Source organism: Hyperoodon ampullatus (genome assembly GCF_949752795.1).
Source record: "Hyperoodon ampullatus genome assembly, chromosome: 16".
Lineage (NCBI taxonomy): Eukaryota > Metazoa > Chordata > Mammalia > Artiodactyla > Ziphiidae > Hyperoodon > Hyperoodon ampullatus.
Genome location: NC_136929.1, coordinates 2,759,253 through 2,781,952, shown reverse-complemented (window position 1 = coordinate 2,781,952; position 22,700 = coordinate 2,759,253). Strand labels below are relative to the sequence as shown.

At 49.3% G+C, this 22,700-nt stretch overlaps 1 protein-coding gene across 4 annotated transcripts in view; it reads left to right on the top strand.

Annotated features, from left to right (window-relative positions):
• Positions 1 to 3,033: 3,033 nt before the first annotated feature.
• ARHGEF7 (Rho guanine nucleotide exchange factor 7) overlaps positions 3,034 to 22,700 on the top strand; it is a gene marked incomplete at both ends in the record, with an annotated part of 122,744 nt that continues 103,077 nt past the window's right edge. For all 4 annotated transcript variants that reach the window (XM_079721881.1, XM_079721880.1, XM_079721882.1 and 1 more), the window contains one exon: positions 3,034 to 3,198. In XM_079721881.1, coding sequence (XP_079578007.1) covers positions 3,034 to 3,198 — 165 coding nt within the window. The remainder of the gene's footprint in view (positions 3,199 to 22,700) is intronic.

The following is a 22,700-nucleotide window of genomic DNA, read 5'->3' as shown; positions in this document are numbered from 1 at the left end:
TTTTAACATTTTTGTAACACCGTCCTCCAATTGAGTTAGCACAGTTCAGCTGAGCTTTGGGTAGTTCCTGGTTTGGGGCTATTTGTGGGTAAACCCCTAACAATGGCCTGCGTGTGGCCCTCAGGCATTAACAGCCGGCCAGGCTGGGCATGAGGCTGAAGTTATCTCGTGAGAAATGAGGGAACCGAAGGACACACACCTGACTTGAGAGCCCTTCCATGATCTTTAGGTGCGCCAAAGCACCTCCAGAGGCAAGGCCAGAATCCTCCGCCGACAAAACCTTAACTGGTGCCAGCCCACTAGAACAAGGAGTTCTCCTCCACAGCACGTGTCCTCTGTAATAGGAGCTTGGAAAAATGTTAAGTTTAACCAAATGCTCACCTTGGATACTCAGCTCAATTAAACCCTTAAAAACATCTAGGTATTTTTAAGATTTTTTTTTTTGATGTGGACCATTCTTAAAGTCTCTCATTGAATTTGTTACAATATGGCTTCTGTTTTGTGTTTTGGTCTTTTGGCCATGGGGCATGTGGGATCTTAGCTCCCCGAACAGGGATCGAACCCTCACCCCCTGCACTGGAAGGTGAAGTCTTAATCACCGGACCACCAGAGACGTCCCCAAAACGCCTAGCTTTGAACAATGTTACTTTCTAGAATACCTTCCAAATAAGCTTTTTTGAAATAAATGTACATCCAAGGTAAAAGAATGCCACTAGTTGCTATAAAACATTAAAACGTTCAGGGACTTCCAAGATCAGTTATAGTAGGTGGCCTCTGGGTTCCCCTTCTGACAATGACTGGCTGCCAGGTTCACTGGCCACCTAAGGCCACTCCCTAGAGCTGCCTTTCTGCAGGACCATTTCCTTGAGTCAAGTTGAATCTTACTACTGTTTACCAGATTATAAGCGCCAGACCTAACTTCATGGAATCTGGAATTGTAATGGCTGTATTCTAAGTCATGTGTCCAATTCAGCAGTAAGGAGAGTAAACAGGAATCTCAGTGAACAGCTACTCTTGGGTTAATACCCTTCTGTTGATAGAGTGTCCTTGGGCACAAAACTTGACAGAGCTGTGAATCGTCCCGTTTCCCAGAAAGTGTATAGGGAAGCGGTCTGGACAGTGGGTGAGGCGGGCTGGTCCTGGAGTTGCAGAGCCCAGGCTTGAGTCCATCTTCACCCCTTGTGGGATGTGCAACCAGTAAAATGGGGACGATGAGAGAAACTTCCTAAGGCTGTCGTCGTGACTATGCCACACAAAGCAGGGAGCAAGCGCTGGGCAGACACTGGGAGCTCAGGAAGTGGGAGCTGTGACCACATGGCCCTTATAATCCAGAATTCATACCACTCTTCAAATCACTTTGTGTTCTCATGTGGAAAGAAAACTTGACCGCTTAACTCGAAGCTGGAAATAAATGCAATTCATGATTGCAAAAGCAAGCAGAGGAAGGGGAGAGTTAAGCTTCTGTTTTTTTAAATCTTCACGTTTTCTAGCTTTTGTCACTAATGAGATTAATATATGTGCCTGGCTCATAGTAAACTCTCTGTGGGTGACTGCAAATGCTGTTTTAAATTGCCAGGGCAGTCACAGCAAGCAAACAGGAAAAGCACTCAGGTACAGGGTAGAGTAAATGGACACACGTGTACACCTTCACGGTCCTTCTTTAAGGAGAGTCTCTCTCCCTTCCTTAGCATGTACATGTGTCAGGGTCATTCCTGGTTTGAAGAAGCTTCTTCTTGGCCTGGCGGCGGGATGTCTGAGCTCTTTAGGTCTGGCCCTCGTGTGGGTTCACAGCCGGGTCTCCAACTGCGCATCTCTTGCCCACCGTGTGATGTGGCCAAGCGGCCTGTTAGGACTGGGCTGTTCTCACAGCCCTTCCTTCCCCATCATCACCCAGTTCGGGCTCTGCTGTTTTCTTGACCTTCCTCTGACAGTGTTTGAAAAACATCGGCATCAATTTAAAGTGGAGCCGCTCCAAGGCTTCTGGTCTTGCAGAGTGGGCCCGCAGCCCTCCCGGCCAGGGAGGTCACACGCGCTGCGGACCGGCCTCCCGGCAGGGGGCACACGTGACACTGGCCACGCCGCGCTCCGGGGCGTCCACGTCCCCACGGATCGCAGCAGCATCAGGAAAATCAATTCCTCCCCGAATTAGACCCATCTGGTTACAGACTTAATTATCACCGTGTTCTGTAATTATCGGCTTGCAAGGTAGCGGAGAGAAGCAAGCGTCTCGTTTGCAGCTCCGCTCACCCCCTACCTCTTGAAATAAAACCGGCAAAAATAAAAAGAGCATTCTGGGAAGCACTTAATAATTTAAACACTCATGAATTAAGAATACAAGGAAAGGATTCCAAGTCTTCCAAGGAGGGAAGAAGGAAGCAGAAGGGACAGGACAACGAGAAGAGCCTGGCCGGGCGCTCGCGTCCCAGGGGGCTGCGCTTGGGCCCAGCCAGGCGCCATCCGTTAAGGGCGCGCGGCCCGCGGGTTGGGAGGCCCGCAGAGCCCTCCCGGCCGGCGGGCTGTCGCCTGCTGGAGGTCATCGGGCCCTTGGGGCGGGGGCCCGGCACCCGGCGGCGCAGGTGGGGACGCGCGCGCACAGCCGGCCGGGGCGCGGAGGGCGCACGGCGGCGGGCCCGAGCGCGGGGGCGCGTGTGCGGCCGCCGGGTGCCGGGGCGGCCGGGGGTCGGGGTCCGGGAGGCCCGGGGCCGCTCCAGCGCGGCGTCTTTCTTCTCCTCTCGGTGATGTCATCGGCGGCAGCGGCTGGGAGCCGGGAGGCGGCGGCGGGGGCGGCGCCGGGCGGCCGCCGCAGGTTCATGTGCATCTAATGAAAAGGCACTTGACAGTCGGCCAGGACGCACGCGAGGGAGCGCGAGCCGGCCGGACCGCGGCGCCGCCCGAGCCAATCGCCGTCGCCGGCCTCTCCATGGGCGAGCAGGAGGAGGGGGCGGTGGGCGCAGCCGGCCGGGCCGCGGCCGCTCCGAGGTGAACGGCGCCGAGACGGGCTCGCGGCGCGGGGAGGCCGGGCGCGCCGCCGCTATGAATTCCGCCGAGCAGACCGTTACGTGGCTCATTACCTTGGGGGTGCTGGAGTCGCCCAAGAAAACCATCTCGGACCCGGAGGGCTTCCTGCAGGCGTCTCTGAAGGATGGGGTGGTCCTCTGCAGGCTGCTGGAGCGCCTGCTGCCCGGGACCATCGAGAAAGTGAGTGCCCCCGGCCCGCGCCCCCGCGGCAGCCAGGCCCGGAGCGGTGGGAGGCCCGGCGGCGGGCGCCGCGGGCGGCGGGAGGCCCCGCGCCCCACCTTGCCCCCACCGCGGCCCGGGATGCGCGGAGGCGCTCGGGCGCGGGGTCGCTGGCGCCGACACCTGGTGGCCGCGCGGGCCGGGAGAGCGCGGGGCGCGGAGGAGCCCACGCGCCTCCTTTGTGCGCGGACCCGGGAACGCGGCCCGCGCGGGGGGCGCGCTGTTGGCGCGAGGACCCGGTGGCGGGATCCCGCTCGGGGCGCCATTGTGTGCGGGGCCGGCTGGGGAGGGGTCCGGGCCGCGTTCAAGGGGAACGGCCCCGGGGAGGCCGGGAGGGACGGGGAGCTCCGCTCTGCCCCGCCCGAAGGAGGAGTCGCCCCTCTCCGTGACCTGAGCAGAAAACCGCCGTGCAAAGCGTCCTCCCAGGCTTTGTTTGAACAGCTTTTGTTGGTGGTATCGTACGAGAGTTTCGCCCTCTGTTTAATTGACCAATTGCTATGCATTTTTAAAGGATGCATGTATCAGTAGCTGAGGGCTGGGTTGTGAAACGATTTACTGCCCTCCCCACGAAAGAATGCTCATGTCTCCAAGCCCAGAGGATGGCAGACACAGGGTTGGAAAGCCCTGGCATACTTCAAGGCTGGCTTCAAGTCCTAGATTTCAGTTTCAGGTTCATACCTGATTTTGAACAGAATCCCTAGTCCTACAGACCCTGCTTCTCCTCTTCGTGACTTGTGGTTTCCTTGGGGCTGGAGGGTGAACCTTGACCGCAACTCTGAGTGATTAAAGTTTGCTTTTCTGTGGCTCAGCTGACAAAGCAGGGGCGAGCGGAGAGAGCGCTTTTTAAAACGGTGGATCCCTGTATCTCAAAGACACTACAATCTTATCCCAGTTTTTTTGCCAGTACATAATCTTAGGATCAACAATCACTTAAATGGTGTTAAATGTAGAAATTAAAGTGCACCATAATTAGGAAAAACTATTTAATTTTTTAAATGGGGTGTATTGGCCCGAAACGCACAGTATCACTTTGCCAATAATAAAATGTTAATTAGGTGACTTTAAAAAGTAAACTGTTTAAACTTTTAAGTTGCTCATGTTCTGGCACTACATTTAAAAGGTCAGAAAAGATTTTATTTAATATGAATTGTGTACGCCTACTAGTTTTAGGAACATATTTATGAAAACAGAACCTGCATTTTAGAGTGAATAGCTGCCTGTCTGTCCAGGAAATAAAAATGTTGCTTCTAAATGAACCTGATGTCACAATCAAATTATGATTTAAGACAGGAATAAGGAGCAGGCTCTGTCTTTCCAGGCGCTCAAAATACTTCGCTGTCATCTGGATATCAGGACCTCTGGTAATAAAAGACAGATGTTGAAAGGCATTGAAAATGCATGCTAAGTTTACCAAAATAGGCTTATGTAAAAGACTTCCATTTCTAAAAGTGAAGCTTTAAGAAACTTCAGAGGCTGTTTGATAAAAACATGTCATTATCAATGCATATATTATTTGGCATATTAATTGCATTCATATTGACTGGCAGACTTCAATAATCACTTTCTTTTAAATGGAGAAAGATTTTCTTAGAAAACTGTAGCATTCCTTTCATCTCGGAAACAACAAAGAGAGGAATGAATAACATGTTTAATTTGCAGAAGCCAAACTGAAACAACCCAACATGTTCTAAAACTGTGGTCATTTGAAACTTCTTATAGCGTAGCTACCCTTTTATTTCCCCTGGGCCCCAACTGGTTTGTTTAGAGGGACACAGTCACAGTGAAAGTTCAACGTCAAAGTAGCACGTTATAGACAGAGCTACCGATTCTCTGTGGTGTGACGGTAGGTTTGGGCAGTAAAATGTTAGCCATTCCCCACCTCTGGAAACCCTGGGTTTTAGAAATGTCACTAGCGTTTTCCGTTTCCCAAGAAGGGTTATTTAGCTGAACTTTCCGATGTTTGCGTGCACACCGAATAACGTCTGCCAGGAAGCACACACGCCGAACAGCTTTCACCGAATGTGGGAATGTTAGTCTGAGGACGTTTTTCCTTAAAAAGGAACATTTGGAAACTTCACCGAGTATTCACATGGAACTGAAAGGCTCTTAACTTGACCCCAGTTTGCTACGTGAACACACAGAAGACTGATTAATGAGATGTAAGCAGCCTGCAGCTTAACTTTTGCAAATTCACAAAATGTAACACGAACCATTCGGCCGGGGATAGCGTAGTGCAGAATGGAGAAACGTGTGGAGGTGGCTGGGGTTTCCCATGTGCCTTTTATTAAGAAAGCATGTCGTAGTATGTTTCATGCGTTCTGTTGGTTTGTTCTGTTTTAGGGCCGGCGAAGAGGGTGAGGAACTAAGTGGAAGTTCATTTCAGTTCAGATTGTTCTGCTCATTTAAAAAAGCGTTCTGTTGAGGTTCCCCTCATGCAGCCTGCTTTTCTTTAGGTGGAAGGTCAGCCAGGGACAGGAGGGGCTTATGAAAAGAGACACGTTTAGTTATTGCCAACGCTGTGTTCTGATATGTTCTCTGCCGTAGGGGAGAGAAAAATGGGCGTTCCAAGGTCTCCTGAATCTTCGCGCGTGAGGCTCTGCCGCTTTGGTTTTGTCTAGTAGTGGCCAGGCTGCTTTGCTGACCTGCCCACACTGTTTGCTTCCGTCCTTCCTCCTGTGATGAGAAACACACGAAGACTGGAGACTCCAGGGAGGCTTGTGAGCGCTGAGCTCGTGAGTTAACACTTTAAACATCCCTGGACTACTTAGTCAAAGGGGGTGAGATTGAGAGGCAGTCGTGTTCCATCCTCTGAAACTTCCATAAGACTAGGAAGCCACATTCAAATAATGGAAGTCGTGAAAGGCTGCTTTATTTATTTATTTAGTCAGTCAGTTATTGGCCACACCATGTGGCTTGCGGGATCTTAGTTCCCCGACCAGGGATTGAACCCGGGCCCATGGCAGTGAAAGAGCCGAGTCCTAACCACTGGACTGCCAGGGAATTCCCAAGGCTGCTTTAATTTTACTTGTAACTGCAGCAGATGAAGTTTCTTGGTTCACCACGAAACCCTCAAGGAACCTGGTCCTCTCTCTCTTTGCCCAGGATAACAGAGCACACCATAACCCATAAAATGCTGCCCAGGAGACACTCCATCTGTCAGTATTTGTGTAATGCACAAATCAGGTGCTGCCCTCTGGCCCTGCTAGATGCCCTGGGTGTGCGTGTGTGTTCAGACTGGTTTAAGCTGTTGGCTGTGTATTAGCTTCCTAGGGCTGCTGTAACAGAGTACCACAGACCAGGCACTTAAACACAGAACTTCATTCTCTCACACCCTGGGGGCCGAAGTCCCGGATGGCAGTGTGGGCAGGGCCGCCCCTTCTGCAGGGGTGGGGAGGGTCTGTCCCGGCCTCCCCGAGGCCTCTCGAGGTTCCTGGCTTGGGGCAGCTCAAGTCCAGTCTTCCCACGGCGTCTCCTGGGGTCTCTTCTGTGTCCAAAGTTCTGTTTTATAAGGACACCAGTCATTGGATTAGGGCCTCCCTCCCCCAGTATGACCTCAACTCATTACATGGGCAATGACCTTGGTTCTAAATAAGGTCACATTCAGCAGCCCTGGGGCTTAGGGCTTGAACGTATGAGTTTCAGGGGTCACAATCCAACCCATAACAGGTCGGATGAAACGTTGGAACCAAACCAACGTATTAAGTGTTTACCTGTCTGCAGGGTGCAAAGCGCTGTTGGAGATAAAAAGACTGAATAACAAGTTCTTAAGCGTTTTAGTCCAGGAGAAAACATAACTATAAAAACGAGCAGGAGAAACAGAGACACAGATGTAGGGGAAAAACGTATGGACACCAAGGGGGGAAAGTGGTCGGGGGGGTGGTGGTGGCATGAATTGGGAGATTGAGATCGACATGTATTCACTGATATGTGTAAAATAGATAACTAAGAAGAACCTGCTGTATACAAAATAAATAAAATTCAAAAAAACCAAAAAAACAAAAACCCCAAGAGCAGTGTGGGGCAGGAGGAAGTCAGAAGTCAGGGTGTCGGGGTGTCAGGCGAGAGGAACCGGCGCTGAGGAACGGAGGCGTTGGGGGGACCTGCGTCTGAGCTGCCCAGCCTCCGCCGACTTTTCTGACACGTGGATTAGAATATGGTTTGTATTTCCCCAAACTGTGATCTGGCAGTCCTCGCTGGTCTTCCGCAGGCTTGCAGAAAATCAGTGCATTCTGATGCAGCACGGGAAGGAGAAACTGCTTTTTCCTAATTGGTTCCTGACTTGCTTTCTGCTCCGTCCTAGGATTCTGGGGCCGGGCGGGGTGGGGTGGAAGAGGAGTCCCAGTCGGACAGCAGCTCTGAGTGCCCGCGGAGAGCAGTTTGCCTTTTCTAGGCCCTTCGGCCCTGAGAAGGACGTGGTCAGCAATGGCAGTGTGGTGTGTGAGGCCTCACTCAGGACCAGCCAGTTTGGAAGCCGGCGCCCTGCCCTGTAGCTGCTGTAAATACCTGCTCAGCAGCGCGGGTGAAGCCCGCAGGGGGAAAAGTTATAGAACACGTGACCTCCTGTGTTTTTTAAGGAGGCTTCTTTAAAGTTTGCAAACTGAATTATTGGCTGTATTAAGTTGCTTCTAATGAAACTGCTTAAGGTTTCAGAATAGCTCATTTTGTCATGAGAAACATCCGCCTTTGAAGCATGTGACTTTCAAGTACCATCTTGACCCTGCACCAGGGTGATTCTTGTTTGGGTTTTAGGCCCCTTGTAACTGCATTTGCGGGCTCATTCAGAATAACCCCACCTAAAATCAGTTTAAATCGGGACTACCTCCAGAGACCTCCCGAGACCCACGCTGGAAGTGCTATGGTGTGGACGCTGGCACGCACGCACCCCCCCCCACGCACGCACACACACACAGACGCACACGCGCACACAGACGCGCACACGCACGCGCCCAGGGTGACTTGGGCTTGCAGGGCGCTGGGGGAAGGGCTGCAGGATGGCCTTTCATCAGGGGCAGCTGCCTCTGGGAGCTCTCGGGTGGGAGGACTCAGCGTCTGTGCTCTCCCAGGACCGCATTCTATTAATAGAAGTGACACCCGTCGTGGCCTTCTTCCCTCATTTCTTTGAGCACTGCCCGCCTTTAGTTCTCTTTTAAAGAAACAACTGTGGGCGCCCTGAGTTGCAGACACGGTGCTAAACTGCTGTCCCGCTGTCCTCCCATGTCTCCCCGTTTCACAGGTGAGGACACTGAGGCCCGGCAGTTTGCTGAGCCCCGGTCCCCAGCTGGCTCAAGGTGGAAGGTTCCACCCCAGGTGTGCCTGCTGCCCTGGTTGGGGACCTTTTGGGCTGCCTTAGTGAGCACCTGCTGGGCACCCACCTGCGCTAAGTCAGGGCTGGTTCCTGCTTCAGGGATTACTCTGCATTTACTGGGAATCTATCTAAACCAAGATCTGAAACAACACTGTGTGTGTGTGTGTATAATAAACTTTTTTGGTAGGGCTGTCTCTAGACTTTTGGACTGGAATCACGTGGGAGCCGGAGTCGCCCATGAGTCTGTCACTGCTGGTAGAAGGTGGCAAAAGGCACACCCTCCCTCTGGGCACTGACCTCCGCCACGGGCAGCACGGGGGGCGGGAGGTTTAGGGTCCCTCAGACCCACCGGTCGCCCCCCCAGGGCCACTGTAAAATGGGGTGGTCCCAGTATGTGCTCCAGAGTCATCCACTTGCTGTGTGACCTTGGGCACCTGCCTAACTTCTCTCAATTGCCTCCCCTCCTAAAAACAAGATTAACGATTCCTGTCTGGAGGGAACGGCCTGTTGGGGCAGTAGGGTCGTTAGGAGGGTGGACAAGTAGATGCGAGGGGTTTTGTGCAGTGCTGGGCACAGAGCAGGTCCTCGTAGATGGACGTTATTATTATTTTATGGATCAACACTGAAAACTTCTCCTGCTATGTCCAGGAAAACTCTAAGCCAGGATCTGAACCATAAGGCTACTCAAATCCTAGAATATTTCCTTATTCTCACAACTGGGCAGATTCTTGCAACCTTAGCGGGCTGGTGGCCCCTCCCTTCCCACCCTCCCAGACTACCATCGTCTGGGGTGGTGGGAACACGGAATGTGGCTTCCTGAGCCCTCTGCTGAGCGCATGCAGCTGCTGGCTCGCGGGGCCAGAGGGCCAAGCTGCGGGCTCAGGTTTCGTGTAGATAGAGTTTCACACATGGGAAGGGCCAGGAGTCACAGATGGGCAGTGAGGGCCCACCAGCCCGCCCTGTGTCTGCAGAGGGAGGGCGTTGGGGCCATCCCTGGGCCCTGTGTATCCTGGGTTCCACTTCTGACTTTTCTCCTCCTTCTTCAATTCTACCAAGTTAGGTTAGGAGAATTTGTTTCCTGATGTTTTTGTACTTCTAACTTTAGCTCTGAATTTTTGAAGTTTTATGAACCAGTCTGGTAGTTCTCAGCCTTGCTTCTGTGGGATAGTGCTGTGTCTGCTGTAGTACAAAGGCAGGGAGATAGGGTGGGGATGTTTACACATTTCCAACACAGTTTTTCAAAATAGTTAAATCTAACTGATGTATTTATCACCTACTGTGTGCATGCTAGTGTACGCATCGTATACACGGAAACACATGCACACACATACATGTGTTCTGTACTGACTTTTCAGTCAAGTCATAAGAGAAACCGTCGGGTCTGAAGTGTAAAGCATTTATGAATTCTCAGTGGAAGGAATACTCAAGATGTCACGCAGCCCAAACTCATCATTGTACAGACGGGTTCACTGAGGGCAGCACCGTATGGCTGTGTAAGTTGTGCACTGCACAGTCTGGGGAGAGTCATTCACACTGTAGTCTAAGTGCATGGTGTCTCCAGGACAGTGCTGGGGGAAGGCTCTGGGGCAGTGGTGCATAAAGGTGAGCCTCTATGGAGGTGAGCCTCCTAGGGTACACAGCAGATTAGAGGAGGGTTGTGGTAGTTTATGGAGGTGGCCCCAATTCTCCATCCTCCCTGTAGCCATGCCCTTGTAGCGTGACACTGCAGCTCTTCCCATTGAGAGGTGAAGCCTGTTTCCTCACTTCTTGCATCTGAGCTGACCTTGACTTGTTCTGGCCAATGGAGCGTGGCAGAAATGACAGGTGTGGGACTCCCCTGGTGGCACAGTGGGTAAGACTCCGTGCTCCCAATGCAGGGGGCCCAGATTCGATCCCTGGTCAGGGAACTAGATCCCACATGCATGCTGCAACTAAGGAGCCCTGGAGCCACAACTAAGGAGCCCACCTACCACAACTAAGACCTGGCACAACCAAATAAAAAAATTAATTAAAAAAAAAAGAAGTGACAAGTGCTACTTCCTAGCCCAGGCCTGAAGAGGCCTTGTGTGTTTCCACAGTCTCTCAGACCCTGCTTCCACCCTGAGGACCAGGCCGGGCCCCGGATGCTGAGGGGTGCAAGACCACAGGGCAGAGAGCTCAACTGTCCCTGCCGAGGCCTCCTGGACCCACCTGCAGCCCACCAACCCCAATTGTGGGAGAGCCTAGCCAAGGTCGGCAGAGCTGCTGCCCGGATCAGCTGCGTGATCCGAGCTCAGGCGAGCCCAGCGCTGCCCGGTGGACCTGCAGCCCCACGGACAAAAACACAAGCTCACTTCAGCTGCCACTGAGCTTTCGTGGCTGCTTGTCCTGCAGCCTCACCATGGCAGTAGACACGGTACAAGTCTGGAGAATGGAAGTGGTGTTTTGTGCGTAACTTTAATTATTATTACACTTAGAGCAGCTTTTTTTAAAGCGACTGATAAAGTTCCTATCTTTTCTTTAAAGAAGGTGAATGTAATTCAGCACCAAAAAAAGTGTAGCACTTGAAACCTCTTCCAGTTTATATCTAGTTTTAGTTTAAAATGGGAATCCTCAGTTCCAAGTTTGCTTTGAAGTCGCAGTTTCTGGCAGTGAAGTCATGCTCTGGCAGCATGATTTTTTAGCAGTCTAACAAAAATCCTTACAACAGTCTAGTTTGGGTTATTTGTAAACACCCTGGCCTGTGGTGGCCTTTCTCCCTCATTTCTGAGTGTCTCACTGCTATGCTTCTGCCAGGAAGACACTTTCCCACCAATTTCCTGTGCTTGAGACGGTTTAAGTTCATAAGAGACTTTTAAGTTCCATCTGAAGTTAGCAAATTTGTTCAGAAGTCTTTTGTCAGGAATACAGATTTTCTGAAAAAGCCTGTTACTTTCTGAACGCATGCCAAAAGGTTATCACTTTGTCATTCACTTTACGAAAGAAAGTTAAAGGGGTTTTGACAGAAAATTAGGAGTTTCAGATGGATCACCCTGGCCCATAGCCTCTGTTGCTTGCTCTCAGGAGGTGTAAGAGGCGTGGGAACACATGGAATCTTCTTCAGGCTCGATTTCTTGAGCAACCGCAGGGCGATCTTTCTGCGGTGCCGGAGAAATTGGCTTGTTCAACGATGCTCACGTGACATTGGTGCTGGTAACAGATTTCTTCTCACGGAAACATGACATTTTCTGGTCGCAGTTCTCTTATTTGTTAAGGCATTTTTGTTTCTTTTGAAAACAAGCTCCATAAATAGAATGGGGTTAAATTCTCGACAGTCTTGTGGCAAAGGTTAAGCTTCCAGAAAGTACCACACTTTTAAGCCTTGCTTTTTTTTTTTTTGCGCTACGCGGGCCTCTCACTGTTGTGGCCTCTCCCGTTGCGGAGCACAGGCTCCGGACGCGCAGGCTCGGCGGCCATGGCTCACGGGCCCGGCCGCTCCGCGGCATGTGGGATCTTCCCGGACCGGGGCACGAACCCGTGTCCCCTGCATCGGCAGGCGGACTCTCAACCACTGCGCCACCAGGGAAGCCCTAAGCCTTGCTTTTAAGTGATGAGAGACTGGAACTGAGTGTCTCTCAGACTTAATCAGCGGATGAGAAATGGAGAAGAAGAGTTTGTCTCTCCTTCCTCTGACCTCTGACCTCCGACCAAGCACATTTACTTAGATTGAATTCAAGTAACTGCCATGTCAGTGAGCCAAGGCTGGTTCTTCAAATAACTAACAGTAACTATATTTTGTTGGGTGTGAGTCTTAAGCACCCTGATTATAAATTGTTAAAACGATATTCTGGGAGTGAGAGAGAACTCACCCTGCATATGATTTAAGTCTTTTGTTGGCTGTAATAGAGCTTCTACCTTAGGAAGATAGAAAAATAAGGGCAAAATTAAACCCACAGCAACTAATAGACAAAAGAGAACAATAAAGGACAGTATGGGAATGGGTGACGTGGAAAACAGAAAATTACTAGAGGAAACCAACAAAGCCAAGAGCTGGTTCTCTGAGAAAAATCAATAAAGTTGATGGGCCTCTTAAACTGGCCAGGAAAAACAGAAGACACCAATGACCAATGTGAAGAATCACTATAGATTCTACAGTTGTTTAAAGGGTAATAACGGGATCTTATGAACGTTTTTATGCCGATACATTCTATATCTTAGATGAAAAGTACAATTTCCATGGAAGACACAGACTACCAAAGCTCATTCAAGAAGAAACGGATCACTTCAGTAACCCTGTATCTATTACAAAATTTAAACTCGTAGTTTAAAAGCTTCTCATAAAGAAAATTCCAGGCCAGATGGCCTAACTGGTGAATTCTACCAAGTAAGACTTATATCCAGAATGTATAAGGAACTCTCAAGACTCAGTAATAAGGAAACAGTCAATTTAAAAAATGGGCAAACGTTTTGAGCAGATACTTCACCAAAGAAGGTATACAGATGACAGGCACATGAAAAGATGCTCGACATTATTAGTCACTAGGGAAATGTAAATTAAAACCACAGTGAGATACCACTACACACACCTATTGGAACAGCTAAAACTGAAAAGACTGATCCTACCACGTGTCGGCAAGGATGTGGATGGGCTGGAACTCTCATCCACTGCTGATGTGAATGAAAATTGTACAGCCGCTTTAGAAAATGGTGTTTCTTGAAATATTAAACACACATCAACCAAATGATTTAGCAATTCCATTTCTAGGTGTTTAACCAAGGAAATGGGACTTTATTTTTAAATAGCCACAAACTAGACACAACCCAGATATTTTCAACTGGTATCTGGATAAACAAAGTATTTTATTTCCATAGAACACTACTCAGCAATAAAAGGGAATATGCTATAGTGTGGGTAAAAATTATGCTGAGTAAAGAAGCTAGGAAAAAAGTTCATACTGTATGATTCCCCTTATATAAAATTCTACAAAAAAGCCATCATAATCTGTAGTGACAGAAAGTAGACCAGTGCTTGCGTAGAGACACTCTGAGGGCACAAGGAGTCCTCTGGGGGGTAGGGGTGTACATTACCTTGATTCTGGTGATGGTTTCACAAGTGCACATGTGTTGCAACTGCTCCAACTGTACACTTTAAGTATGAGCAATTTAGTGTATGTCAATCCCATCTCAGTGTGTGTTACCTGACAGTTTCACCCTGCGAGTTGCGCCTAGTGGAGCTTTAATTCATTTTACTGCCAGCCCTCTACTTCTGAACCTGATTGTTCAGAAAACGTGTACGGAATTTTAAAGTGCAAGTAGACTTAGCCTCCTTGCCCAAGAGCTCACTTATTTATCTGTTTCTCATCAAATCTGTATCAGGTGTCTACTGTGGTTCAAGGATTGTGCTGGGGCACTTAATGATTAACAAAAATAGACTCGCATACCATCTAGTGAGGGAGAAGCACGTTAAAGATACTGTTTGAATTTGCTTTACAAATTGAGATACATGCTCTGAAGGTGAGGAACAGATTTCTCAAAGTGTGTAGCTGAGGAAGCTGATTTACACCTGGCAGAGGGGACAGGTGGTGTCTCAGGGAAGGTCTCCTCCAGAAGCAGTACATGAGTGGGCTCTGGTGTGAGTAGAGGGGCTGTGTAGTTAGAGGAGCAGTGGGGGACGTCTGGGTAGCCACAGTGCTGAGACCGAGGGAGAGCTCAAGTGCTCCTGGAGAGAGAGCCACGCGCCAGGCCCCACGGGACGTTGAGTGACTTTGGGTTGTAAAGGTTTTTCAGAGTTTTAAAGGGAAGGATGATGTGATCAGTTGCAGATTTTGAAAACAATACTCCAAACTTTCCAGTGCGGGAAATGGATTAGATGGGGCCCAGAACGGATGCGGAGAAGAGCGTTATTAAGTTCTTAGTGTGGTCCATTGAGAGCCAGTGGGAGCTGGGATTGGGATGGACACCATGCTGCCCAAACCACGAAGGTGGCGGGGGAGAGGGTGAGGGAAGGCAGGTAGTGGGGCTCCATGGTGGGTCCACGTAACTCCCGGGATTCTGGCTGTGCACCGGGATGGCTGGCGGAGTCACCTGTGTGAGTGGGAGCCTGGCCTGGGGCCTAGGCTTGGATCAAGAAGGCCATGAATGGATTCAGTGCCGAGGGTGCTGAACTGGAGCTCAGAGAGGACATTTGGGCTGGGTATAAATTTGGGAGTGACACCATAGAGATGTGAATGCAAGTGTGGGGTGGTGAGTTTTCCCAAGGGGAAATTACAGAGTGAGAACTCCAGAAGGCCTTGGGGACTCAGACGTGGCTGGCCAGGCAATGCGGACGAGCCTGAGGGGCTAAGGAAGGTGGTGGTTAAGTCCGGGGGGTAGTGTGGTGACCTGAAGTCAGTGGAGGAGGATGTCCAGTAGACTGCAAGAGGCCAAGGGAGTGGGCTTCAAAACCCCAAACCCAAAAAGCATTGGCAGTGTGCTTGAAGGGAAGAGGGCTCTGTCACTGATCATCCTGGGACAGCGGGCACGCCTGGACTGTGCTGGGCAGGCCTGGCTGAGCGGTCAACCCAGTCATTTGTGATCTTAGCAAGGGCGCCTGTGCTCAGGTAAAGGGGGGAGTGTGAGCTCAGGACAGACAGAGGAGCTGGGGAGGGGGTGTTGGAACGGGGGCAGCTGCGGACACGGAGGTTGGGGAGCAGAGAATGTTGGAGTGTGGAGCTTGAGTGGGGGACAGCTGGGCACCCACAGAGGGCCCGCTGGACGCAGAGATGTATGAATTTACAGCAAGTTTTCACATTATGATGCTCAGGAACTCGGAAATTTTGTTAAGAGGAAGTTGACCTTCAGCTGTTTTTTTCTTGATAAAGGAGACTCTAGAAAACTATTTCTTTCAGTGGCTTCAGGGAAGTATATCTATGGTGTTTTTCCCCTCATTTCCTACCTGTTTTAACATGTGTTCAAGTCCAGAGAGTGTGTTGAGACTAAACAATGGTAACTCTGAGCCATCTGAGGTTTCCGTCTTGTCTTAAACGAATTAACGTCAGGTGTTTAATCTTCCCCCTTTGATTCATTTTACATTTACGAATGGCTTTAAAGATAAAGATGGGGACATGGCTGAGAACTTACTGCTCTAGGCTGTCTCTGTGTTTTGCCGCTGACATTTGAAAGCCCAGATCTGATGGAGGTAAGACCTTTTAGGGATGTCAACGTATAATTTTTAGAAAGTTCAGGTTCAAGTTGAGGACTATTTGTTTTATAATTTTATGAGTATACACACATCTCTCCTGGGATTTGCTTTCTCTTTCTCATTTAGAAAATGCTCACAATCAGTTACATATCATAATAAAAGAAGGGAGATAAAGGTAAATCAAGCAGTGTTTATCGGGAATATTGTCCCTAAATAACCACAGTAAATGTAAGCAGTGTTTAGCTTTTGGGTATTATTTTTCCCAATCAAAGCAATAAAACCCGCACTATTCAGCCTGTCTCCACGTGTGGGGAATGGAAGCTCACCAGTTATTTTTTCTCCTTAATCCTTTTTCTTTGAGAGGATGGTGGGGAGAGTATTATTGGGAGCGGGGGTAGGGAAGGAAGAAGTCTCTCTCTCTCTCTCTTTCTCTCTCATTGAGGAGCTTATGGCTTGAAAAGTTCTGGGTTGGGATGGTTTTCTTTTTCTTACAGCTGGAAGTGGCATAGCTGCCCAACAATTAATTTTTTGTATAAAAATTTTTACAATTTTATGTAAAAATGTTAGTGAAATTACTGATATCAGAGTTAGCAGTACCTGCATTTCAAGTTGTTTTCAAGTAATGATGGGCTTTTCATTGCTTTGTACCTTTGGCTTAGATGACTATGTGGTTCTTACACTTGAGCGTGCCCAAATGCGCCTGGATGGCTTGTGAAAATACAGACTGCCAGACTCCACCCCAGAGTTTCTGATTCTGTAGGTCTGGGTGGGGCTGAGGATCAGCGTTTCTCATAGGTGTGCAGGTCATGCTGATGCTGCTGTTCCAGGGGACACATTTCAGGACCACTGACGGCCCACTGAGCTCCTCAGCTCAGGAGTACCATAACCTGGGACCAGCCAGATTGCATGCACGGCGCTTTAAGAAGACGGGAGACCGAGGTGTGGTCACCTGGGGGCTTTTCCACAGGTGAGCACAGGCTGCTCACCTACCTGGATGTGGCCCCCACCGCCATGCTTGGGAAATTTCCTAACCTAGTGCCTTTTAGTTCAGGACAGAGCAGACCCCATGCTGCTTCTCTGTGGGCTTTTGGGGCATTGAAACATGGAGGTAGAGAGCCTGGAACGAAATCCTGCCTTGGATTGGAAGGGGCACTTGGAGTTTATCTGGAAAATGGGATTCCTCATGTTTCTTTACATCTAGAAAATTGTTGCATAAAACAGAAGAGAGGGACTTCCCTGGTGGTCCAGTGGCTAAGACTCCACACTCCCAATGCTGGGGGCCCGGGTTCGATCCCTGGTCAGGGATCTAGATCCCACAGCTGCAACTCAAGAGATCCCACACGCTGCAACTAAAGATCCCGCGTGCTGCCACTAAGACCCGGAGCAGCCAAATAAATAAATATTTAAAAAAATACACAGAAGAGAAACACCATCTGTATTGAGGCCAAGCTCAGGAAGCTTGTATGAGATTTGATGAATGTATTATTTAAGTTGAGGCACTTAAGGAGGAATCCTTGAAATACTCATATTAGGGTTGGGAGAAACCATAGCTAAGTAAGATGACGAGTCGCTAAAAGCGACCGAAAGATATGGAGACACCTGTGGGTAAGGGTCCTCTTTGAAACTACAGCTTTCGGGGGAGGGGCAAATCACCCGCACTGCTGAGCTGTGGGTGGGGGGCATCTGGGTCCAGCGAGTAGGTCCGCTGAGCTGTGCCTCCGTCCCGTGCTGCTCCCAGGGGCCGTGGGCCTATAGGGTCCTTAAACTGGGGCCCTGCTTCTCTGCAGGTCTGCAGGGTCTGCGGCGCATGCTGGCCTTCCACCGCCACCGAGGACGTGCGTCTTGAGTTCATTGCAGTCTATGCTTTTCAATTCAGTAGCCAACTAAGAATTCACTTTGTCACTGAATATGGAGAAAACAGAGATGGTTTCTGGCAACCTCCCCGACCCCTACCCATGTCTGGTCACAGGACCTGCTTTTCTAGGTGTCGTGGTGGAGATGAGCTTCAGCGACCGTCTCCTCGCAGTGAATGAGTCTGGAATCACCTGACAAGGGTTTTCAAGCCACCATCATAAAAAGGCTTCAAAAACAATGACAGATTCTCTTGAGACAAGTGGAAGAATAGGAGACCACAGCAAAGAAAGAGGGCTTATGCAAAAGAAACATACGGAAATTACAGAGCTGAGATACAGAATAACTGAAGTAAAGCTTACCGGCTGGCTCAGAAGTCGAGTGCAGAGGACAGAGGACGGAACCTGTGGACCTGGGGACGGAGGGGAAGCAGGCTGAAGGAGCGGGATGCGGTGAGGGCTGCGCCTGGCCCCCGAGGCCGCCGGGAGCCGAGCTAGCGGACCAAGGACAAGCTGCAGCTCTGGTGACGCCCTTCCTCACCGCTTTCCCTGTCCCGCTCTCACCGTGTGTCTCTCAGCTCTGAAATGTCAGAATCACGGGAGGGCCTCATCAGCTTGTTCTGGCCCCTTTGTGAAACTTAGGACCCAGGCATAAGGCAAGCCTGTCCCCACACAGGTCTCGTGGGCGGCTGTACAACGTGCCAGCGCCGACAGGAGCTGAGGCCTGGGGGCGCCAGCCAGCTGGTTCCGGGAGCCCCGCTTCGAGGCAGCGATCTTCCTCAGTGACAGGAGACGGCGCTGAAACCAGAGTGCTGGCTCTCCGCGGCGCCCGGCTGACCGACGCCTGATACACACAGAGCGAAAACGGAGCCCTGGACGCCGAGCTGGCGGTCCTTGGAGAGCTGGGCAGCAGCCGGGCGGCCAGCCTCAGACGGAGCCGGTGGTAATAGGATGCATCCGTCAGCCGTGACAGACAGGGCTTAGGGTTTATGGTAAAACCCAAGAGCGTCTTTTATGTCTCTGTACTGTTTTGTCTATGGTGATTATATTTCCAAGTGTTTTTCAGCACAGCTCCTGTCTCAAATATTCAATTCTCATATGAGACCAATTATATTACTTTTTGGTTCTAGGTGCTGTCAGCATCACTCACCTTCACTTCAGGTGGCTATAACCAAGTGATTCTGGTACTGAATTAGTGTCATAGGCAAAGGTTAATTAAACCATTAATTAATTAAATTAATTAAACCATTAATTCACTGAACCAATAATATACTAAGTGCTTGTATATGCCAGGTGTTGAGATGTAACACTCATCAAACAGACTGCCTGTGCAGCATATATTTCACCGCACAGGGAGGTATTCTGGACGTGTACATAGTACACAAGTAGACTGCACAGCATGTTAGACAGTGATAGGGCTATGGAGAAAAATGGCGGGGATGCCAGCAATTAGGGTGACATTGCCGTTTTACTTCTGGTAGGTAGGGTAGGCGTTACAGAAAAGTGACATTTGAACAAAGACTTGATGTATATGAGCAAGGCATGACGTGAACATCGGGGAGAAGGGAATTTCAGGTGGAGGGACTAGGCTGTGCAAAGGTCCTGAGGTAGGAGCCTGCCTGGCAAATTCTGGGAACAGCAGAGGCCACTGTGAGTTGGGGGAGAGTAGCAGCTGGCTGATGATGAGGTCAAGGAGGGAACGAGGGAACAGACCGTGCAGGGCCTGCTCAGCCATCGTAAGGACTTTGACTTAAAAAAAAAATGAGTAGACTTTATTTGCAGTTTTAGGTTTCCAGAAAATTTAGCAGAAAGTACACAGAATTTCCATCCACCCCTCTCCACTTTCCCCTATTATTAACGTCTTGTGCTAGTGTGGGACACCTGTTACAGTTGATGAAGCAGGACCAATACATTATTAAGTAAAGTCCATAATGTACGTTAGGGTTCACTCTGTGCTGTGCAGTCCGTGGGTTTGGAGATGACACATATCCATCATCACAGTGTCACACAGGATGGTTTCATTGCCCTAAAAATTCTCTGTGCTCTGCCTGTTCATCCCGTCCTCTCCCCTAGTCCCTGGCAACCATTGATCTTTTTACTGTTGCCATAGTTTTACTTTTTCCAGGATGTCATATTGTTGGAATCATACAGTGCGTAGCCTTTTCAGATTGGCTTCTTTCACTTAGTAACATGCACTGAAGTCTCCTCCTCCATGCCTTTTCATGGCTCATTTTCTTTTATTGCTGAATGATCTTCCATCTTCTGAATCGACCACAGTCTATTTATTCATTCGCCTACTGAAGGGCATCTTGATTACTTCCAGCTTTTTGCAATTATGAATAAAGCTGCTATAAACATTTGTATTCAGGTTTTTGCGTGGACATGTTTTCAACTCATTTGGGTAAAGCAAATTTACCCAAGAAGCAAGATTTTTGGACCTTATGATAAGAGGATGTTTAGTTTTATAAGTAAGTCTCTTCCACCGTGTGGACCAGTGTGTATTCCCATCAGCAGCAGATGAGAGTTCCTGTTGCTCCACGTCCTCGCCAGCATTGGGTGCTGTCAGTGTTGGATTTGTGTCATTCTTTTTTTTTTTTTTTAAAGATTTTTTTTTGATGTGAACCATTTTTAAAGTCTTTATTGAATTTGTTACAATATTGCTTCTGTTTTATGTTTTGTTTTTTTGGCCACGGGGCATGTGGGCTCTTAGCTCCCTGACCAGGGATTAAACCCACACCCCTTGCACTGGAAGGTGAAGCGTTAACTGCTGGACTGCCAGGGAAGTCCAGATTTGTGTCATTCTAATGGGTGTGCGGCAGTGTCTCACTGTTCTTTTAATTTGCATTTCCCTGATGACATATGATGTGGATCATCTTTTCATATGTTTAGTTGCCTTGCCATCTGTATATCTTCTTTGGTAAGGAGACTGTTCAGGTCTTTTGCCCATTTTTACATTGGGCTGTCTATTTTCTTATTGTTGAGTTTTAGTAGTTCTTTGTATGTTTTAGATATAAATCCGTGATTGGATGTGTGTTTCGCAAATACAGTACTTTCGTCCAATCTGTGTCTTACCTTTTATTCTCTTAAAGGATTTTGGCTTTTACTCTGAGTGAAATGGGGGGCTTTGGAGGGTTTTGAGCAGAGGAGTGATGTGACAGGCAAATTATAAATGTGCAGGGAGATGTTCCAGCTATAGTAATATGGAAGAAATAGAATTCCTGAGTATGCATTGGCCGCCTTATCTTTAACTAATGAAGGTCAGTTTTTCTAAGTGATCGTGTGAAAACGTAGTTTTGAACTACATACTGCTCCACATCTTACACACAGCTACAGCCCTATTTCAGCGGGTACTCTGCAGGTACTTAAGAGCTCCCGAGCTTTTTATCACCTTTTTATTACTCACACTTAATATGAAGTCTCGACTGGCTTCTTTCATGCAAGAGGCTTTTACAGCACGAATGTTCCAAGCTGTGGTCGCCTGCTTCCCCTGCCGTTCCCTCTGGGCTGCTAGTTATAGAGAGGCACACTTGCCAGTGAGCGTCCTCAGCTTTTTCCTCTCCCCTTATTCACGTTCCTTCCTCTGGTGAAGGCTCCCTTTCGCTTCCCAGCCTCTCTCCAAAGTCAGCCAGCCCTCTCTGCACGCCTTCAAACCTCCCACATGCTAACGTGTGGGTGAAAACAGAACTTTCTCCAAGGTGGTCAGTGTCCCATCTTCTGGCCCAGAGGCTTTAACTTGCCTTAAATGCAGCTTCTCGGGCTGTTTAGAAATGAAAGACGGGTTCTTTCACCAGGAGGGCTGGTCGGGCACGAGGCAGGGCGCTGCTCCGAAGCTCCCACTGCTGCCCCTGGCTTCACTGTGTGGGAAAGGAGGGAGCGTGCACAGCGAGGTAAACCAATGGGGTGGCAGGCCACACAGGCCCCGCGCAGACACCTGAGGACACAGGTTTCATCGGTGCAATCCCAGCAGTGGCTGCGGGGACAGGACTTGACATTCTACCTTGAGGTGTCTTGGTCAAAGGTAGGGGGTTGGGTTGTCCGTGAGGCAAACAGCAGACCCATGAGGCCTGCGGCCACCAGTGTCCCATGGTCCTGGGGGGTGGGGCTCCTCTCCTGGGGGTATTCTCGCCCCTACCTGCTGCACTGACACTGCAGAGGTACATGGCACCCTCCCATCGGAGACCACGAGCCTCTCTACAGGCTTTTCCACCAATGGACACAGGCAAGGACATTGGTAGCCATTCTGAAATGTGCTCAGTAGGAGAGGAGATGGATGTCAAAGGACCAGAAACACTGCAGAAATTGAGCTTAAGAGGAAAGTAAGCAGTGGCTCAGATTTACAAAATACATGTTTCCGTTGGGTTGAAAGCAGGAGAATGAGAAGTAAAAAGGGATGATTATTCCATATGAACAGGCGAAACTTCAGTTAAGAAAAATCTCTGATTACAAGGCCCAGTCTGAGTTGTCTTAGGAATTTGTACTCCTGTTTCCCTATATCAAGATCCTTCAAAGGTGTAAGAAATGGCGTCTGCTTAAGGAAGGCACGAGACATTAATGACGGCCTGGCCCGTGCACCTCTGCATCCCAGGTGTCTGGATCACAGCCACCACAGGGCATGTGCTATTTTCAAGATTGCTCTCATTTGACGATTACTACTCACCTGCCTGTTTTGATCTAACATTACTGGCAGAGCAAAACACAAATGCAGTGGAGAAATTTAACCTAGGTAGTTTGGTGAAAGTTTATGCCCACATTTAAAAAAATCCATTTTTGGCACTGGTATCGATTTGGGACTGTCACCACCGTCTCTGAAGGACTTAAAATGTGCTTTTAGAGCTTGTGGGAACCGGGCCTCGGGGGACACCCGAGCTAATTTAAGCCACGCAGTCTTGCTGGTCTGCCTGCCCCTGACATCCCCCATGTCTGGGATGGCTGAACTTAGTGCATTCATATTTCTGATCACCCTTTATGGCTTGCCTAGCTCCACACTAATGGATGACATCTTTATTTTTCCCCAGATGACCGTAGCATCCATACAGGAGCTGGGCTTTGGGATATATTGAAGAAGGGAAGCCAAAGAAAAATGTACTTTATTAAAAGCTTAAGTGTCTTCCAGTAACTACTTGTAATCCCAGGCCACACACTTTGGGAGCTAATTTACTATCTGGTATTT